This window comes from Phaeodactylum tricornutum, chromosome 1 (assembly GCF_000150955.2).
Source record: "Phaeodactylum tricornutum CCAP 1055/1 chromosome 1, whole genome shotgun sequence".
Lineage (NCBI taxonomy): Eukaryota > Bacillariophyta > Bacillariophyceae > Surirellales > Neidiaceae > Phaeodactylum > Phaeodactylum tricornutum.
The window spans coordinates 2,496,320-2,513,272 of record NC_011669.1 but is presented as its reverse complement, the minus strand read 5'-3'; the positions used below and the strand labels follow the sequence as shown (position 1 = coordinate 2,513,272).

The window sequence follows — 16,953 nt, the reverse complement described above, 5'->3', positions numbered from 1 at the left end:
TCTTTTTTTGGTTGGTGTTAGATGTGCGTACAGGCCACTTCTTGGTTCTCCCGTAGTCCTTGAAAGTGCTGGGCTGTCATTGTCCAAATTTGCCTCCACGAAAACTCTGCGACTTCCAACATTGTCGTATTGGTTATCCACTAGCTCCTCAGCCAAGGCAGTGTAGAAGTCTTTCTGCTTTTCTTCTCTCCCGTTAGCTCTTCCTATTCCTGTACACAGACTGTAGGCCAACCAAGTGTCAACAACAATCATTCCAAATATTGAGAGGTTAACCCTTGTTGACCAATTTGTTGTACCCAACTTTGGTTCAAGCATCAGTGTATCCTGACGACTTCGGTTGTGCCTGTCAATCATCCCACATGCAGAATAGTATAATTCCGCTGCTTTGGGCTGTGGAATGATAATTTCCAGCCTCTCTGGATCTGCATCCGGAGATTGGTCAATCTGTCTCCAACAATAGCGTACGTAGGGCTTGCCTGCATCCAGACTGGAAGCACTCGACACAAAATATCGGCGGTCCCTGTCCATCCACACAAAAGCCAACAGAGTGCTATAATTTGTATCAACATCTCGCATCACAAGCCCTCTCCGTTCGCCTCTCTGGTTCAACTCTAAAGTCGAAAGGTATCTCATCAGATATTGTTTTGTTGCTGTTTTTACAACTCCAATAAATCTCAAACCATGTTGCTGCAACTCCATAGCTGTACCGACAGATGAAAAATACAAGTCAGCGCAAACAATCCGATCCGTCCACCACCAAGGAAGGACAAGCTCTTTGAGGATCTTTGTTCCATGCAGCAGCTGTTCATTGTAGTCCCCGTCATCTTCTGTTGCTGTCTTACCCTTTACAACCTTCAATCGAAGCATGATACCCGAACAGCCGCATGCGGCATTTTGAATCTCACAACCGTTTTCGGGCTTTCGGTCAATAGCCACATAATTGGGGAGTCCATGATTTATCCATTCCCCCCTTGTCCATACCATCGCGACATTGATTTGTCCACACAAATAAGATGAGATGGTTTGAAAGTATTGGCTCGATGATTGTTGTATCTTTCAACAAAATCATCGACAAGTTGCCACCGAAACGTATGGGAGCTCATGCCTTCCGGCCGTTCAGGACACTGGTTGCTCCATCGGATATTTCGCCAAAGATCATCAAAGCGCTGCCGCGACATTCCTGTTTTTCCGAATGCAGGGGCAGGAATGTATTTTGACGGCGCGGTTGTGGACCACAATTGCGATCGACTGCTAAATTCAAATTTTGTCGCAAGAATTAGAATGCCAAAGAATCGAAGCAGCTCTCCTGTTGACATGTAGTGCTTGTTCTGTTGGGCAAGCTGCACATTTGTTTGCTGACACATGGCGCTCAGTTGGTCGGGTGGAAACATGAGAAGAAAATATTGCAGCCGCGAATATTTTCCATCAATGTCAGAGTCTGGACCAAGAAGGTCGCCAATTGGTGTATTGATGCCAAACTGCTTACTTTGGACACTGCCATTTATATCAATCAATGTAGCTTGCTCGTCAGCATACCACTTTGTTTCATGAGCCATTACAAAGGAAGCGTCTTCAACACCCCAAACCTGCGTGGCTACTTGTGCGGTAGGTCCTGCTACCTGTTCCCCCGCAGCTATTCCAATTTCCATCATCGGTTGTGCTGGAAATTCCAATTCTTCATCAGGAGAAGTCTCCTGCAAGACCGCTTCTCCTTCCTCTTGCTCTGGAACGGCCAAATCTGTGTCTGCTTGTCTACTGCCGGTATTGGTGCTGCGGGACTGGATGGTACTGTCGACTGGTCCGGTTTGAAAAGTTTGACGCTACGGATGTTCAGAGTGCTCCGCTTGACTGATCCTCCACCAATATCAAAGTCAGCAGTAATGAAGGTTGATACACGGTTGTTTGGCGCCTTTCTGGTATTGTTGACCTCCACAACAGTCCCCACAACGACCTTGGTGGTCCTCAAAGCACCGTGTCGCCGAGCACACTCACTCAAATGGACAACATGACAGGCCTTCGCTGTCACCTGAGCACCAATCTTTCGGCGGGAATCCCCTTCTGACATAATTTGTAATGAGCTTGGTGTAAGTTGTGTACAAAAGGTTGACTATGAGGGATGCAATGGACACTGCATTGACTCGGGAATGGCTCAGTTCGGGTCGAAAAAAAAAGCAAATATATTTTGAGTAACCCTAGCATTGACGACAAATGCTCTTAAAATGTTAAGAAATAGAGCATGCCATGCTCTCCCAAGACATTTCAGAGCATGGGGAACACGATGGTAGCATTTGTTTTAAACAGATCTGATTATAATGTATAGTTCTAGAGGTTTGGAAAATGTCCTTTATTGAGGATGGGTCCTCAATATAGGACAGAAGTAGACTAGACACTAGATTTGTCTCGATTTTATCTAGAATTTCGTTGTATGCTAGAATCTCGTCATATTCACCATCATTGATTTCGACAAGGACCTTTACATCCGAGGGCTTGTCTGGGTCCAATATTTTCCGCGTGATTCGTGCCTTCAAACGCTCCCCATCATCCCGAGTGTCGGTGAGGAACGTACAACCTATAAGGTCATCAGGTGTGAAACCAGGCAACTCCTTAATGGCATAGGAATTTTTGTTTTCGGTTCTACGCGACTTGATAAAGTTGATGGGTTTAGGACCACTCTCCCCATCCTGTGGCGTAAGGCGTAGGTTGGTTTGTCCGGGAATGGTCGCAGAACGGACACTAGAGCAATGAAGAATGCGATTGGTGGTGTGGGTAAGGATCTTATAAGTGAGAGCGTCGCCGACGGAGTCGGCGATGCCAACAAAACGTCCTTGTTGTTCAGTACCACCAGAAGGAAATGTCGCATTTTCGAGCTTATAATAGACCGGTTCCCAAAAATGAAACTGAAGGAGAACACTGATATCAGGCGTGGAGCCGGTGGGGACTTCAAGGGGAGTGCGGTTATCTAGTGAATCATGTGCCAAATGGTTGAAAACATAACAAACATATGTCACGCAAAGTAACCAGGCGGAATCAGGGGCACCGGAAAGATTGAGAATGTTGTTGGTATTAGCCTCGATAGTGGCGATACGACGTTCGGCAAAGTTTTGGTGTTGATGGTTTGGTTCACTTTGCCACTGGTCGATATTATATGCGCGTGTAATATCGGTGACCTTTTTGCTGATTTCAACCTGGGCACGATTGCTAATCAATTTGTCCATGGCACCCCGGTAACGGATATGGTCCTCAAGGGTATTGACAAACTCTTTATCAGTTTTCATGGGGTAAGCGTCGGTGACAAGGGACCGTCGACCAACGAAAAGTTGTGCAAATTTAGCACCATTATCGACAGCAGGGGTGTCGGACCAAATGGTATCGGTAGCAACTGGTTCATTACGACGGTGTACATTTAGAGCGGGAAAGCGAGACTTAAAATGTTTGCGTAACGGAGCGTTATATACTTCGCGTGCATGCTGCGTGGTCGCCATGATGGTCTTGCGAACGGTTTCAGCAGAGACCCATCCAAAACACGGACGAAGGGCCTCATAATCTTGCACATTTTTCGTGACGAGGTGCTGTTGGCAATATAAGACACGGTCAACGGCGTCATCGCGATGGTTGCAAAAGGAAATGTGACGATGGAGGTATTTGCCTGTATGGTCAAAACATGGTTCGACGTAAGGTGATTGAGGCAAATCGTATATGTCATCATACCAAGAGGTCGCGAGATCAATTTCGTGGTCAAGTACGGAGGGATCCCAGTCGACGTCGGAGGTTAGGACAACGTGTGGAAGGGACGCAAGTTCCTTGTCGGTAGGGCGCCGCATATCCATATACGCGAGTCCTTGTCGAATGTGCAATGGGATGATGTAGTCGTCCAATGTTACAATTCGCTGGTTAACTCCTACGGTACGGGAACGGTCTTCGACATGGTTGCGATAGTGTTCAAGCTGTGCACTGGAGTGGATAGTTTTACCCTGTCCCAAATGGGCGTATTGGTTCATAATGAGAATGATGGGGCCATTTTGGGATTCAGTGTAGCCAGCAGCGGTGACAATGTCCAAATCGGACAAGGTATGATCGTTGATGCCTGTGATGGTTGCAGAACGACCTGTTTTGTGCAAGACCATGACATCACTGCCGGCAAGACCTCCATTGGCTCCACGGTCGACGAGGGCTGCCGTAGTTTCAATGACGTTGTGACGAGACACTTGATATTGAAGTACGTTAGATTGCAGTGGTTTGGGCTCATCATAGGGGGGACCATCACGAGATGCGGCAAGAACGTTACGTATGTCGCCGTCGCTCATGCGACTAACACGCTCAGTCAGGTGGGCAAGCAATTCAGTTTCGGGTGCGCAATCATGGAAGGTGTCCGTTGTGATTTGTTCCGCGCCAATGGTATCGTGCGTATTGGTCTGCAACGATTGGTGTGGCGAACTATTATTCAATGGGGCCTGCTTCCCGGGGGCTTTTAAGCCTTGGAGGATGGCTTTGGCATCGTCGAAGAGTAGGTTCCACATTTCACGAGGGATGTAAGGTCGCTCGCGATTAGCTGCCGGAGTACGACTCCGGGAACTGCTGTTACGGGCATGAGCATTGGCTTTGTAGATTGCGGTCGGTGACACATCTATATCATAGTCTACATCCGGTTTACTCTCAAAATCCATCGGATTGTACTCTAGTTCATTAGCATAGATGTTGCGCTTGTTCTTGCCACTACGAGAATTAGATAGATTATTGCCGTTGTCGTAGAGTGATGCCGATGCGAGTAGTAGACTGAGATAACCATCATAGCTAATAGGATTACCTCCCTTTGCTAAGTCAAGAGTTGCAGTGATTTTTACCTGTCGAAGCTCAGGTACATCATGAACAGCATTCTCCAAAAGACTAAGGCATAGTTGCTGAGGGAGCTGTTCACCAGCAGGAACAGTGTCGTTGTAGATGCGCAAGTGATTTTTCCAGTGAAGAATAAAACCTTCTGCTGTGCCAGTCCATGACGATCCGTACTTTGCAGTTGTAAGGTATCCCAGGGTAGTAGACGAACTAATCTTCGCGCTAGCGGACTCTGTGTAGTGTTTCACAACCTTACGGAAAACTTCCTGGGCATTGAAGTCGAAACTATGCTCGCGTACAATGTTCTTGCCCATGTCCGTCTGGAGAGTATGCTCTAGAGCAGAATATACAAACTTGTTCTGTTCTTCAAAAAGGGATTTCTCCAAAGGATTGGTAGGGATGTACGTCGGATCTAGAACTTTGTCAACGTTATGTGTTACGGCAGTAACAACAAACGACCGATAAAAGTTGTCCCAGTACCGATCATCTTTAAGCACGGGATAGTGAGTTTTGTCACGTTTGATCCCACGCTTGAAGTCCTCAACAGCCAAATGTGTCTTTCCTATGGGGCTCTGAACAGTTGGGGAAGCATTAACCGGTGCAGTTGCTGTCGAGACTTGACCAAGGGCTGAGCGACGGTAAATGACAAAATCTTCATTGTTAAGTGCAACAAGCTCGGAGTTCTTCAAAGGTGTCCCCTTTTGTTGTTCCAAAGATGCCTGCCAGCGCAAGAAATGACGTATGATCTGTCGGTGCGCCATGAGAAGGGGAATGGTAGGCGGGTTTTCCGGGCCGTCGGGAAGGACAGAAGGAGTGTATCCAAGAGACTCAAGTTCATTCTCAAAAATACACAGGAGATCATCAGCCGATTCATATCCTTGCTGCTCAAAACTGAGACGGATAGGATGCCCTTGGGGAAGAAGTACGTTGTCCAAAAGGTGGGCATAGACGGCTGCACTCGTCATTTGCCGGGTGGCGGGAACCATGGTGGCCTGAGAAGCCAACACAATATAGGAATTCTTGAAAATTACTACTTATGTGTTCAGGTCCTTCGCTGTATACTATAGCGGACTTCGTTAAAATGACCCTACACCAGTGAACAAAGCTAGCACTGGTACACTCACTTCTACCTCCGTAGGCAGTGTCCTCGGGGACTGACGAGGGTTTGATTAGCCCCCCTGTACTACTTTACGCCGGGTAATAAGTCCATTCCAACCGGAATCAGGGCTGAGGTCCTCAAGCCTATTGGTATCTCTACCTCACTTGACCAGAGCAACCCGTATTCACGAAGCGACCCTGCCGACAAACCCTGAAGACTCCAAGGGGGTTTCGGCACCGGCGACTCCGAGGAAGTAGGGAGGCCACGAGTAACTTGCCAACAAGACCCTGAAGCAGTACTAGTGGGTCCTCGGTACCAGTTAGCGTGAGGGAGTAGGGAAGCGGCTTTCAAACAATGTGTCACACAAGCCGATAAATATCACCTTAAGTGATACCTCTGGCACTTATACAACACGAATGGATGTAAGCGATTTAGTTCTCAAAATTCACGGAGCTCGTGGAAATTTGAGAACGACCTTAAGTAGACTTAAGGGATGTTTACCAGTAACGACTGTGCGGATGAGCAGCAGTGGTTTGACGTGCTGTCAAGACTGTTAATCTGTTACGTAGTACAACCAATGTACGTACGTAGGACAGAAAAACGCTGTGTCGACAATGTCTGGTAAACGAAGGTTGGGCGTTATTACGAACGACCTGCAATACACCTAAGCGAGCCTAGGGACTGTAAAACTCAACTCGCTTACGACGCTCCCCACGGGTTAGACAGCGGATACGAGGACCTATGCTAATGCAATATCTGGATCAATGACTTTCTAAAACAATGAGAGGAAGATTATTCTACTACTAGTCCATGAGAATTGGCCATTCTATCAGATAGAAGACCTCTTACCATGTGCCAGATAATCTTACTCCCATATAGAGTATATCCCTTCTAAGTATAAATCCCACATAGAATCACTCAGCGAGTATCCAAACCTGTCTGTAACTTGCCTTGTAATTTGTGGGACTGTATCCTAATCCTCATTCTTGTATCCTGCTCCTGCATCTTCCCTCAAAGGATATCCTTGATCACGGCGCGAATACATTGTGTCGTGCAATAAGGCCGACATAAACGCCACGGTTCCACCATGCTCTTCACTCTGATTCACACTTCCGTTACCCATGTTAGGTGTCACTTGTCGTAGGGACATGTCGCCTTGGTGTCTACCGTGACATCTTAGTTGGGGAAGCTCATCGAGTTGAACAACGTCGTGTGCAATGGACTACCTATGGAAATCTTTCCATTTGGTTCAATACATCCTAAGCTTGGTGAAGAGCGAAAACGCATTGGTCGAGCGGCAGTTGCAGCGATTCAACACATGTCACCAGCAACCATTGAAGCAATTAAGAAAAGCATCCACAATCGGTACACAAAAGAGGCAAAAGACAATGCGCAATTTAGGTAAAAGACATTAGATAGGAAGCAATACAATACAACATATGCTGTTCTATTAACAGAATGATGCATAATTATTGTTATGAGGTTCTGTGTACTATGGATTGTTGGTTTACATCCAATATGCTAACTTCTGTAAGAATTTAACTCGAAATTATGGAGGCACAAATTTTCTTGTAACAAGAAAAAAGGCTTGGTGCAATAATGAGCCGCTTGGGTTTCAAAATCACGTAGAAATATGTACCGGTTCTACGTGTTACGCCCTAAATCGCACCTAAACTGGTACATCGATCCCAGACAATCAAGTCACTATGAGAAAGCCGTCTGGCCATCCCGCAAGAGAAATCGTTTTGTCACTTAGTTCCAAGTGGAGCACAGCTGGCGATTGGGATTTAGAGCCCTGTTAGCATTGGCGGGTACAAAGCCTATGCGAATTCTGATTGGATTTGGTTGTCAGGCGCTGACCGTGAGCGATACTCTCGAAAACCTGACTGTGAAAAACATGACTAACTGTAAGAGAGCTGTTGTAACTCTCACTAGTATTTCAGCGGTTGTCGCCGATAACCACCATACGAAGCTTGCCTCTTTGTTGATACAGTCGCGTTGACCGAGGCCGTCGCCTTCCACACCCCTTTAAATATTAAATCGACTTCTCCCTTGTCGCGTTTCATTATGTCTGCAGAAGGTGACGAAGGAAAACTTCCGCCGGGTGAAGAGTATGAAGAGATTCGAGAACAGGTGAGAAAAGTATTGAGGGAAAGTCGCCACCATTAGGGAGGGTATGTGTAGCGCCTCTGAACTAACATGTGTCCGATTGACTGGTAGGATCGGTATTTGCCCATCGCAAACATTGCGCGAATCATGAAAAACACTCTTCCAGAGAATGCCAAGATTGCAAAAGACTCGAAAGAAACTGTGCAGGAATGCGTTTCGGAATTTATTTCATTTATTACTTCAGAGGCAAGCGATAAGTGCCTTCAAGAGAAGAGGAAGACAATCAATGGGGACGATCTTTTATGGGCAATGTCAACCTTAGGTTTTGATAAGTATGTGGAACCCCTCAAGCTATATCTTAGCAAGTATCGCGAAGCGGTAAAAGGCGAAAAACCTGAAAAACCCGGTCGGGTGACTGCCATGCAAGAAGACTCTTAGAGTCCGTGGAAGCTCTGGAATCGCTGCTGGTCCTCATATTTTTGAAGCCTGCTGAAGTCTGACGTTGGAGTGCCCGCACCCATGACGACACTTTGGTGAGTAGGCGGTAGATGTCGAAAGCTGATGTCAGTTTAAATGCGCTTGAAAAGTTCAACATCGGCGGCATGAAATCAAGGGAAGATGGATACATTGTCGTTAAATAAAAACGTTGGTTTTTATCATAGCTCTCCTTGAATAAATTCTCAAATGCTTAAGATTTGCGATTTTGTGCGTCTTGTAGGTGTTCCCAGAAAGACTCACGATCTATAGTGAAAGAGTAGACGTTGCATGTTGGGACATGAATAGCTTCGGTGGGGACACCATGCGTGACGACCCCGACCACTCAAGCGGACACGGCCCAGTGTCCGATCCGGGCAGCTTGCCGTATATTGTCGCTACCGAAGAAAGAACGAACCCTCATGGATGAGCAACGAGAAGTCTGAGGAAAGTGGCAAATTTTGCTCGGACGTACGGGCTGAAAGAGAAATCATATAAATCGATAGTTTGGATATCGATTCCAGCATATTTCTTTAAGTTATATTGATTATCTTCCTCGAGAGCCGCAGCCGAACCTAGCTTACATTGGTGGAAGAGACCGACTAACTGTAAAATGAGGAATATCGGTAGGTTTGTCTATAACTAGGGGTGGCAACCAATGTAGAAACTTGCAGTCAAGTGCTGACCATTTAAATCGATCATTGGCAGGAGGGCGTCTTACGGTCACATGCCATTCGTTGTGTAAACATACATACTGCATGCCCTGAGGAGCACACAATTGTCGTCGTTACTTGGAAACGTTAAAGAGTCGTCGTAGAAAGGGAGCTGCAATGAGCGATGTTGCCAATGCATACGGACTTACAAGTAGTTCTGAGCATGCCATTCCCGAGCCGCGAGCAACGTGTACGATGTCCATTGAGGACGGAAGCTCCAAGCGAACGCGAAGACAACGCCAAGAGGCCTTCTATATTCCGAACGACCCGCCCAAGCGAAGGAAGAAAGAGAAAAAATTGCGAGATGCTGAACAAGAGTTCGAATCATCGTGGATTTGCTGTGAATGCAAAGAAGCTGAATGTATGATAAAGCCCGATGCGGATCAGCTTTTAATCTGTGAAGGATTGTGCAGGCGTCTGTTTCATTACCCATGCGCTGGACTTCAGAAGCTTCCGGATCAAGAAGAGCCGTATGTCTGTCAGGATTGTACAAACCGCCGGCATCCATGCTCGTTTTGCCAGGAGTATGGAAATGATGACGTTGAGGTCTTCCTCTGCAGTAAAGAAGACTGTGGCCTTTTTTTCCACGAACACTGTATGGCTATGCGCAGTATTGAGCTTACTTTTAGCTCTAAATTGTTTGTACATCCAGAAAATGGGGTAATCCCGATCGAAACTCTGGAGAAGCCTATGTTCGTATGCCCGGCCCACTCCTGTTGGACGTGCACACAGACAAGAGAGCAAGACCAAGAAAAACATACAATTGACGTTCCTGGAAAGGAGTTCATTAAGAAAGGGAAACGTCCTAAGAAATCGAAGTCAGCAGGGGTGTTTATCTGTAAGACTGAGCGTCAGATGGTGGTAAGGACGGCACCTTCTCACTCGACCCCATTTGAGTTTGAATCTTCTGACTCCTCCTTTTCACACCCTACCAGCGCTGCCTCATTTGTCCGATATCGTACCACGTGACTTGCATCGCTCCTATGGCTGAATTCCATGAGTTAGCAACTCTTTGTCATGAGCATGCTGGAATCCACAAACTACCGGAGCTTGATTTTGAGACGTCTATTCAAGGGGGTATTGAAAAGACCATGGAATCAAAATGGAGGAAGGCCGAAGCGCAAAAAATGCGCAAACGCAGAAATGGTGGTAAAAATCCATTTTTTTCAAACATGTTGGGTAATACGCTTACGTCTAAAGAGTCCCAAATTGTTGAAGCCCTTAGCGAACAAGGACAAACCGGCAACATTCTGTTTTGCTTACCGTGTGATTTAAAGGACGAGGTACATTCCAAGCCACCAACATATCATCACATTAATTCTCTACAGTACGATTCTACGAACAAGCCTGCTAAGATTGTTCATGGAGGCGATGCTTGTGAATGTGTTGGCTTTTGCGGTGACGACTGCATGAATCGTATTCTCTACACCGAATGTTGTGGCGACGGTTTGAAAGGAAACTGTCGAGTCGGAGCCTCCTGCGGCAATCGTAGGATCACCCAGCGTAAGTTTACCCGCTGTAAACCTCTTCGGGAGCAAGGCAAAGGATGGGGATTGGTACCTTGTGATAAGATCGGGAAAGGCGATTTGGTTTTGGAATATGTTGGTAACGTAATCGATGCCAAAGAGAAAGAGGATCGATTATCTGAGTGGGAACGTGATCATCCCAATGATCCCAATTTTTATATCATGAGTCTACGCGATCAGTGGTACATAGACGCACGTCACAAAGCCAACTTGAGTCGGTTCATCAATCACTCGTGCGCCCCGAACTGCTTTTTGACCCAGATAAATGTGAACGGCTACGCGCGCAATGGTATTTTTGCAAAACGTGACATTCAAGCAGGGGAATTCTTGAGCTACGATTATCATTTTGACACGAAGCAGGGCGACCGTTTTGTTTGTCGTTGTGGGGCGAAGTCTTGTCGTGGCACAATGAAAGGAGGGGTTTCAACGAATAGTGCGGATAGAAAGAAGACCAAGGCCGAATTATGGGAAGAAGCAAAAGCAAGATTCGATCGCGACAAACGATTTGTAGAAGAATTTTACGGCCAGGAACGGTCCCGTCAACATCAAATAAATATCACTGTACCGGCTGCAGAAAACAAGGGCGAGATGGTAGCAAACGGAGCACAAGAACGGTTTCGGCAGGACGCAATAGGCGCCCGACTCTTTTTGTGGCGTACCGCCAGACGTGGTTCCGACTTTGCGAGTCGGATAGAGCGACTCAAAATCAAGGGGTAAAAACAGATATCTCTCGCCGTACGCAAAAAAACTATAAGCTATCTTCTGCGATTTATTTCGGTTTTAGTGTATTTCTAGTCCGAATCTGAATCAAAGTCGAGCACGGCAAACTTGTTTACGACCTTGTCTTCTTTTTTGGGCTCCTGTTGAACAGGGGGGACTGGCGCAACCGGGGACTTCTTTACGACTGCTGCCTTTTTACGATCAACGTCTCTGTCTTTTCGATCTTGCTTTCGTGGTCCAGTTTGAGTACTGCTGCTGCTTATAGCGCTGGTGGCGGTGTTGCCACGACGACTATCTCGTGAGGTTTTATTGGATGCACCGTGATTACTTCGAGCTCGGCTGTTGCTTTGCTCTTCAGACTTGCGATTGCTGCGCCAATTCCCGGCATCATTAGCTTTCGCGCCGCCAAAAATACTGCTATTTGTAGGAGTGCTCTGGTTCGCGACGTCCAGGGGTTTTGAGCGCGGCTGCAGTTTAAGCGGTGGACGGACCGCAGGTGGCCCGCTCTTTATATTGCTGTCTGCATCTCTAGTTACTTCGTCACCGGCTTCATGATTAAAGTCTTTGGAATTACCCCGTCGGTCGCGGTTATAGCGTCCACCCCGAAACTTGGACCCATCGATGTCATTGGCAGGTCCTCGGCGGTTGTTGCCACGACTACGCTCGTGACCACTGCCATTAGCGGTATCAAGGTGAATCTTGCGCCCAGCCAACACAGTTTCGAAATCGTTCAATTGAATCAAAGCTTTAAGCTGATCGACATTTTGAACCTGGACGTAGGCAAAACCACGGTGCTGTTGTTTCTCAGAATGTCGATCCATAACAATTCGTGGGTTCTCAATAACGACATCGACGCCGAGCTTTTCTTTGGTGATTTTGACGAGCTCGTTCGCCAGGTCGTTCGGATCCACAATCGAGAAGGCCACGTTTCCCACAAAGGCAGAAAAAGGTGGCTCCGTCGGATACACGTAAGTCTTGGGAGGGCGAGATTTGTGGACTTTAGCTTCTTGCTGGGCTTGCCTTTCCTGGGGTTCCTCGGGTGGTTTGCCGATCTCTTCAACAGTCAGATTGAAGCGCTCCGGCGCCTCGTCCTCGTCTTCTGACGAGGAATGATCAGCCCAACCTTTCATTTCGATGATCTTATGATACCAACGTGATCGATTTAGGCGACGGCTCCTGTGACCTAACGAGATTCCCGCGTGCTTCTGGACAGGTGCTTTTCAAGTATATAGTTTACAGTCACTGGGTAACTAACTCCAACGATATTTACCCTCTCGTGTTCTTCCTTTCGTTGTTACTGGAAAGAACAACGTACGTGAGGGATATCAAAAGAACGAACAGTCTCTGCTGACTGTATACTTTTACAGCTTTACAACTGTTGGTAAGCAAGTAGAAGTGGTACGCTTTCAACGGTGTTGATTGGACAATATTGTGTAAATGTGTGGATGCGGACAGATATTTCGTGTTTCTGCGAGTACTCGTTCTCATGGTCGTCGCGTAGTGGCTACGAGTGTTGGAAGACGAAGGGAAGGGGTTGACTGTGAAGCGAGGAAGGATGCGTCCTCGAGCGCTCTAATTGGAAGAAATCCTGCTTTCCGAGAAGTCGCAGATTCCCTACTGCGATACCAACCAACCAATAAAACATTGGGAGTCCAAACACGGACTGTGAACCAGACGTTCGTTCGTGCACGCCGAGCCAATGAATGCGCAATCTGAACTCTCCGTTGGTCTGCACTGCGTTTCACTGTCAATATCACCGCAAATCTACGGGCCCGAAAGATGAGTAATTGTAAAACCGCACATTTCGTATCGTCCTCTCACTTTCCTCTGACTTCGACTGGCAGTGAGCAAACCCCTCACGGTTGCTTTTCTTCCCGGAGATGACGGGAGATTCAGGTACGTTATTGAAAGTGACAACAATCCACAAGGTTTACAATCGTACGACTTCTGCGAACATTTTTTCTTTTCATGATGAAACACATCCTCCATTTCACGACGGTCTTCTGAGGTCTGCGCACGTCGATTGGTCTCGGGTCTTCCAAAAAGGATCGCCCGATGGCTAGTTGCGTGCAGCAGCGTGATATTATATAGGAATCATTTCTGAGAAAGCAACACAATGGTCAATTGTCTGCAATAGTACTGACGATGAACTAGAGCTTCTCACGCTATAACCGCCTCTTGCTTTCAGCCTCTTGCCGATCGACGAAATGGACCTTTATCCGAACCTGAAAGGGCCGAGCAAAATGTCTAATCGGTACGAGAAAGACTTTGTCTTCCAAGAAAAGTTTCGTTTCTTTGGCATCCGCGTGCTCCATTGAAAAATACCAGATGATGATACAATGTTTATACAAAATCTGACACCTCTAATGCTAGATCAGCAATGCACTCCAAAATGCAGCTGTTCGATGATCTGACTTGTATCCTGATGATATCCACACCCACCAAGTGAATCCGTGATTCAAGCGGATTCTGTGGCTCACCTTTGCCTTTTTTCTTTTTGACGCTGTCCAGCGCGCCACTCCGGATCGTGCGTTGATATGCCTGTCGGGAACGTTCGCCTAATCATTTTGATTTGACGGGCGGACGGTTCAAGGTAAGAAACCATGTTCCGAAAAACACACCAATGGCCCAGCCGTACGTGCTACCGAGTAATATGGGAAGCGGCCATCGCTGGACTTGCCATCCCCTATCGTAGAGGCGCAGAATTTGCAACGGAATAGTTGCAGCAATGGTGCTTTGTGATACAATCGTTGCCAGTTCTGTTTGTGCACACCTTGTGGCTCCGTATGGTGGAAAAAGCGGATTGATGCCATCTTGTAAGGTCCACCAGGATGTTTGAGCGAATACGGGAGGGTCCCAGGACGATAATGTCGCCAAGTAGAGCGCTGCTAACATGGAATGAAGTAAATTGTGGTAGGGCGATGCACCGCTCACTAGCATCACCAAACCTGTAAATAAAACACGTTGCAACAAGCTAGTAATGGTAGCAGGCGTCGTTTGACCCGCAAGCACAACAGCAAAAAAGCATACACCAAGAACGAACAGTCCTAGGCGATGGGCGTCACACGGAATTTTCACAATCTCGGTCGGGTCCAACTGCCGTTTGTTCTTTTCTTGTCAAAAGAGCTGAGTGAGATCTGCTCGACAAGTACGCGTAGACTAAAATGGATCCTTTGTCGACTCGAAACGCACCATTTCCCAAGCTTCCTGCGAGAGCGGACGGAGCATGGTCCCGTGCAAGAGTGCGACTAGACCGACACTGCACAGTAAGGCCCGCGCTATTGGTGAGAATGTCGGTGTCAGCATTGTAACGAACTTTGCGACTGCTGTATTTGTCTACAGTTAGCTGGATCAGAGTTGGTAAGGGTCGATTCCTTGATGAAAAGGATGGATGATACGAAATGGAAAACGGACCACGATCCACATTTTTCGTCCTCGTTGCCTCTCTCTCTAGCTAGTAGAGGAATATCGTTTACTGTTATGATATTTGGATACGCGTTCTGATTGGCGCATTTGTATCTATTTGGGATCATCGTTTACTACCTAGACGATGTCCTAAGATAGGAAAGCACGGGAACCGAGATGTGTGAAAAAGGAGAATTCGGAATACCGGTATAAAATGGTGAGAGGCCCAATTCCCTTACCACGGTACCCGCAGCAATTCACAGTCAAACCAATTCACGCTCTACTAGAGCTAGTACTATAGCTAGCTAGTAGCTAGTACTACTATGAATGTAACGCTACGACAACACGATAGCCACGCGCCAAACAAACGTGGTTCGTCGTACCACAGAGAATAGCGAAAGACCAAGGCTGTGCATTTACTGTTTCATTGTCAGTACCAGCACACTTCCGGCTTAGTCTATTTGTCCACAATGGACTTTTTGAAAGATCTTAGTATCGATAAAGTCCGGAATTTGGCGGAAGATGCGTAAGTAGAAAGAGGAACTTGCCCTTGCTTGTACAAAGAATGTGAAAGATTCGACCCGTGACGAAAGCAGAGTCTTGCTGCGTTGCTGCGTGGTGTGTTGGGTCGTTTCGCGACTTGTACCATCTATCCATTGTACTTTGTATATAATGCCAATTTAGAATGGAACAACTGTTTACTCACACCTGTCCACTCACACCTTTCCCTTCTTGTCGACTGATTTGTACAGGTTCAATCAAGCCAAGCCCAAAACGGAGGTTGAAGCTCGCGTTTACGAAGTTCTGTCGCACAAAAACTGGGGAGCTTCCAGTTCTCTTATGAACGAAATCGCGCGCGATACGTTCGACTACGACCGTTTCGCGACCATTTCCATGATTGTCTGGGAATCTCTCGAAAACCAGCGCCCCGCTGCATGGCGAATCGTCTTCAAGGGTCTCACACTTTTAGAACATCTCATCAAGAACGGTTCGGAACGCTGCGTAGACGATGCACGCAACCACGGACACACGCTGCGTGCGCTCGGACAGTTCAACTACTACGAAGGAACGATTGATCGCGGGCAAGGCGTGCGTGAGAAGTCCAAGCAGGTCATTGAAATGCTTTCGGATGACGATCGCATTCGAGAAGAGCGCCAAAAGGCCCGGAAACTGAGAGAAAAATTTGGCGGAAATCTCGGCGGTGTTAGCAATCAAGGAGGAATGAATAGTGGCGGAGGAGGTGGAGGAGGCGGAAATTACGCAGGCTACGGCAACGATAGCTGGGATTCTCGTGGAGGTTACGGGGATAGCGGAATCGGGAGCAAAAATAGCGCTGCTGGAGGACGGTACGACGAAGAGAAAACTTCGTACGGAGGCCGTTACGACCAAGATGACACTCGCTCATCCCCATCCCAGCCAACACCAACATTTGCAACAATGCCCTCGGATGATACCCAAAAGACCAAAGTCAAAAAGACTAAAAAGAAAAAGAAGGAAGCTGCTGAAGCTCCTGCTCCAGCGAATCTCCCGGAAGTTGATCTCTTTTCCTTTGATGCGCCACCTGCACCCGCACCAGCTACGGCCGATGATGATTTTGGTGACTTTGCGGCCGCACCTTCCGTTCAGGATAACGATCCGTTTGCCGCTCCTGTCACTGCTACTACTTCGAACGGATCACAATTTGACGCGTTTGGTGGTTCGTCAGTTCCGCAGCATACGACCCAAACCTTTGACGCTTTCGGAGATTCCGCCAATATTCAATCGCATACTGCTACGAACAATTCGCAGAACGGAATGGCCGGTGGAGCTGCTTTTGTAATCAACAATATGGCTGGTGGATATGGAATGAACAACATGGGTATTGGCGGCGTGACGCAGCAAGCTCAACAAAACGTGAACGGTAATACTATGCTTTCTGCGAATACCTCTCACCAGTCGCATCAACAGTCGAACCGCCCTAATGCACCGCAGAATAGTAGTAACAACAATGAGGACGATTTTGGAGACTTTTCCGGACCGGTGAACTCATCAGCTGCTTCTGCACGGGGACCCGTCGATCCCTTGAGCAAACTTATTT

General features: G+C 47.2%; 6 protein-coding genes across 6 annotated transcripts; 3 read left to right on the top strand and 3 right to left on the bottom strand.

Annotated features, from left to right (window-relative positions):
• Nucleotides 1-956: 956 nt before the first annotated feature.
• Nucleotides 957-2,065, bottom strand: PHATRDRAFT_32454 (predicted protein; the record flags this gene model as incomplete). Its single annotated transcript, XM_002176957.1, has 2 exons — nucleotides 957-1,820; nucleotides 1,850-2,065. 2 exons carry the CDS (start codon nucleotides 2,063-2,065, stop codon nucleotides 957-959), a joined length of 1,080 nt encoding a protein of 359 aa, XP_002176993.1.
• Nucleotides 2,066-2,410: 345 nt separating this feature from the next.
• On the bottom strand, nucleotides 2,411-5,816 carry PHATRDRAFT_32453 (predicted protein; the record flags this gene model as incomplete). The annotated part of the gene is made up of 2 exons (XM_002176956.1): nucleotides 2,411-2,428; nucleotides 2,472-5,816. 2 exons carry the CDS (start codon nucleotides 5,814-5,816, stop codon nucleotides 2,411-2,413), a joined length of 3,363 nt encoding a protein of 1,120 aa, XP_002176992.1.
• A 2,180-nt stretch (nucleotides 5,817-7,996) lies between these two features.
• PHATRDRAFT_54067 (histone-like transcription factor) lies at nucleotides 7,997-8,750 on the top strand (the record flags this gene model as incomplete). Its single annotated transcript, XM_002177499.1, has 2 exons — nucleotides 7,997-8,062; nucleotides 8,150-8,750. 2 exons carry the CDS (start codon nucleotides 7,997-7,999, stop codon nucleotides 8,474-8,476), a joined length of 393 nt encoding a protein of 130 aa, XP_002177535.1. The 3' UTR covers nucleotides 8,477-8,750.
• A 1,980-nt stretch (nucleotides 8,751-10,730) lies between these two features.
• Nucleotides 10,731-11,162, top strand: PHATRDRAFT_6093 (predicted protein; the record flags this gene model as incomplete). Its single annotated transcript, XM_002177498.1, has 1 exon — nucleotides 10,731-11,162. A coding segment is annotated over one exon (432 nt), but the record flags the coding sequence as incomplete, so codon positions are not given.
• A 380-nt stretch (nucleotides 11,163-11,542) lies between these two features.
• On the bottom strand, nucleotides 11,543-14,856 carry PHATRDRAFT_43274 (predicted protein; the record flags this gene model as incomplete). The annotated part of the gene is made up of 2 exons (XM_002176955.1): nucleotides 14,664-14,856; nucleotides 11,543-14,584 (listed from the first exon to the last, which is right to left on the bottom strand). Exon 2 carries the CDS (start codon nucleotides 12,599-12,601, stop codon nucleotides 11,543-11,545), a length of 1,059 nt encoding a protein of 352 aa, XP_002176991.1. The 5' UTR covers nucleotides 12,602-14,584; nucleotides 14,664-14,856.
• A 914-nt stretch (nucleotides 14,857-15,770) lies between these two features.
• On the top strand, nucleotides 15,771-16,046 carry PHATRDRAFT_8741 (predicted protein; the record flags this gene model as incomplete). Its single annotated transcript, XM_002177497.1, has 1 exon — nucleotides 15,771-16,046. A coding segment is annotated over one exon (276 nt), but the record flags the coding sequence as incomplete, so codon positions are not given.
• Nucleotides 16,047-16,953: the final 907 nt, after the last annotated feature.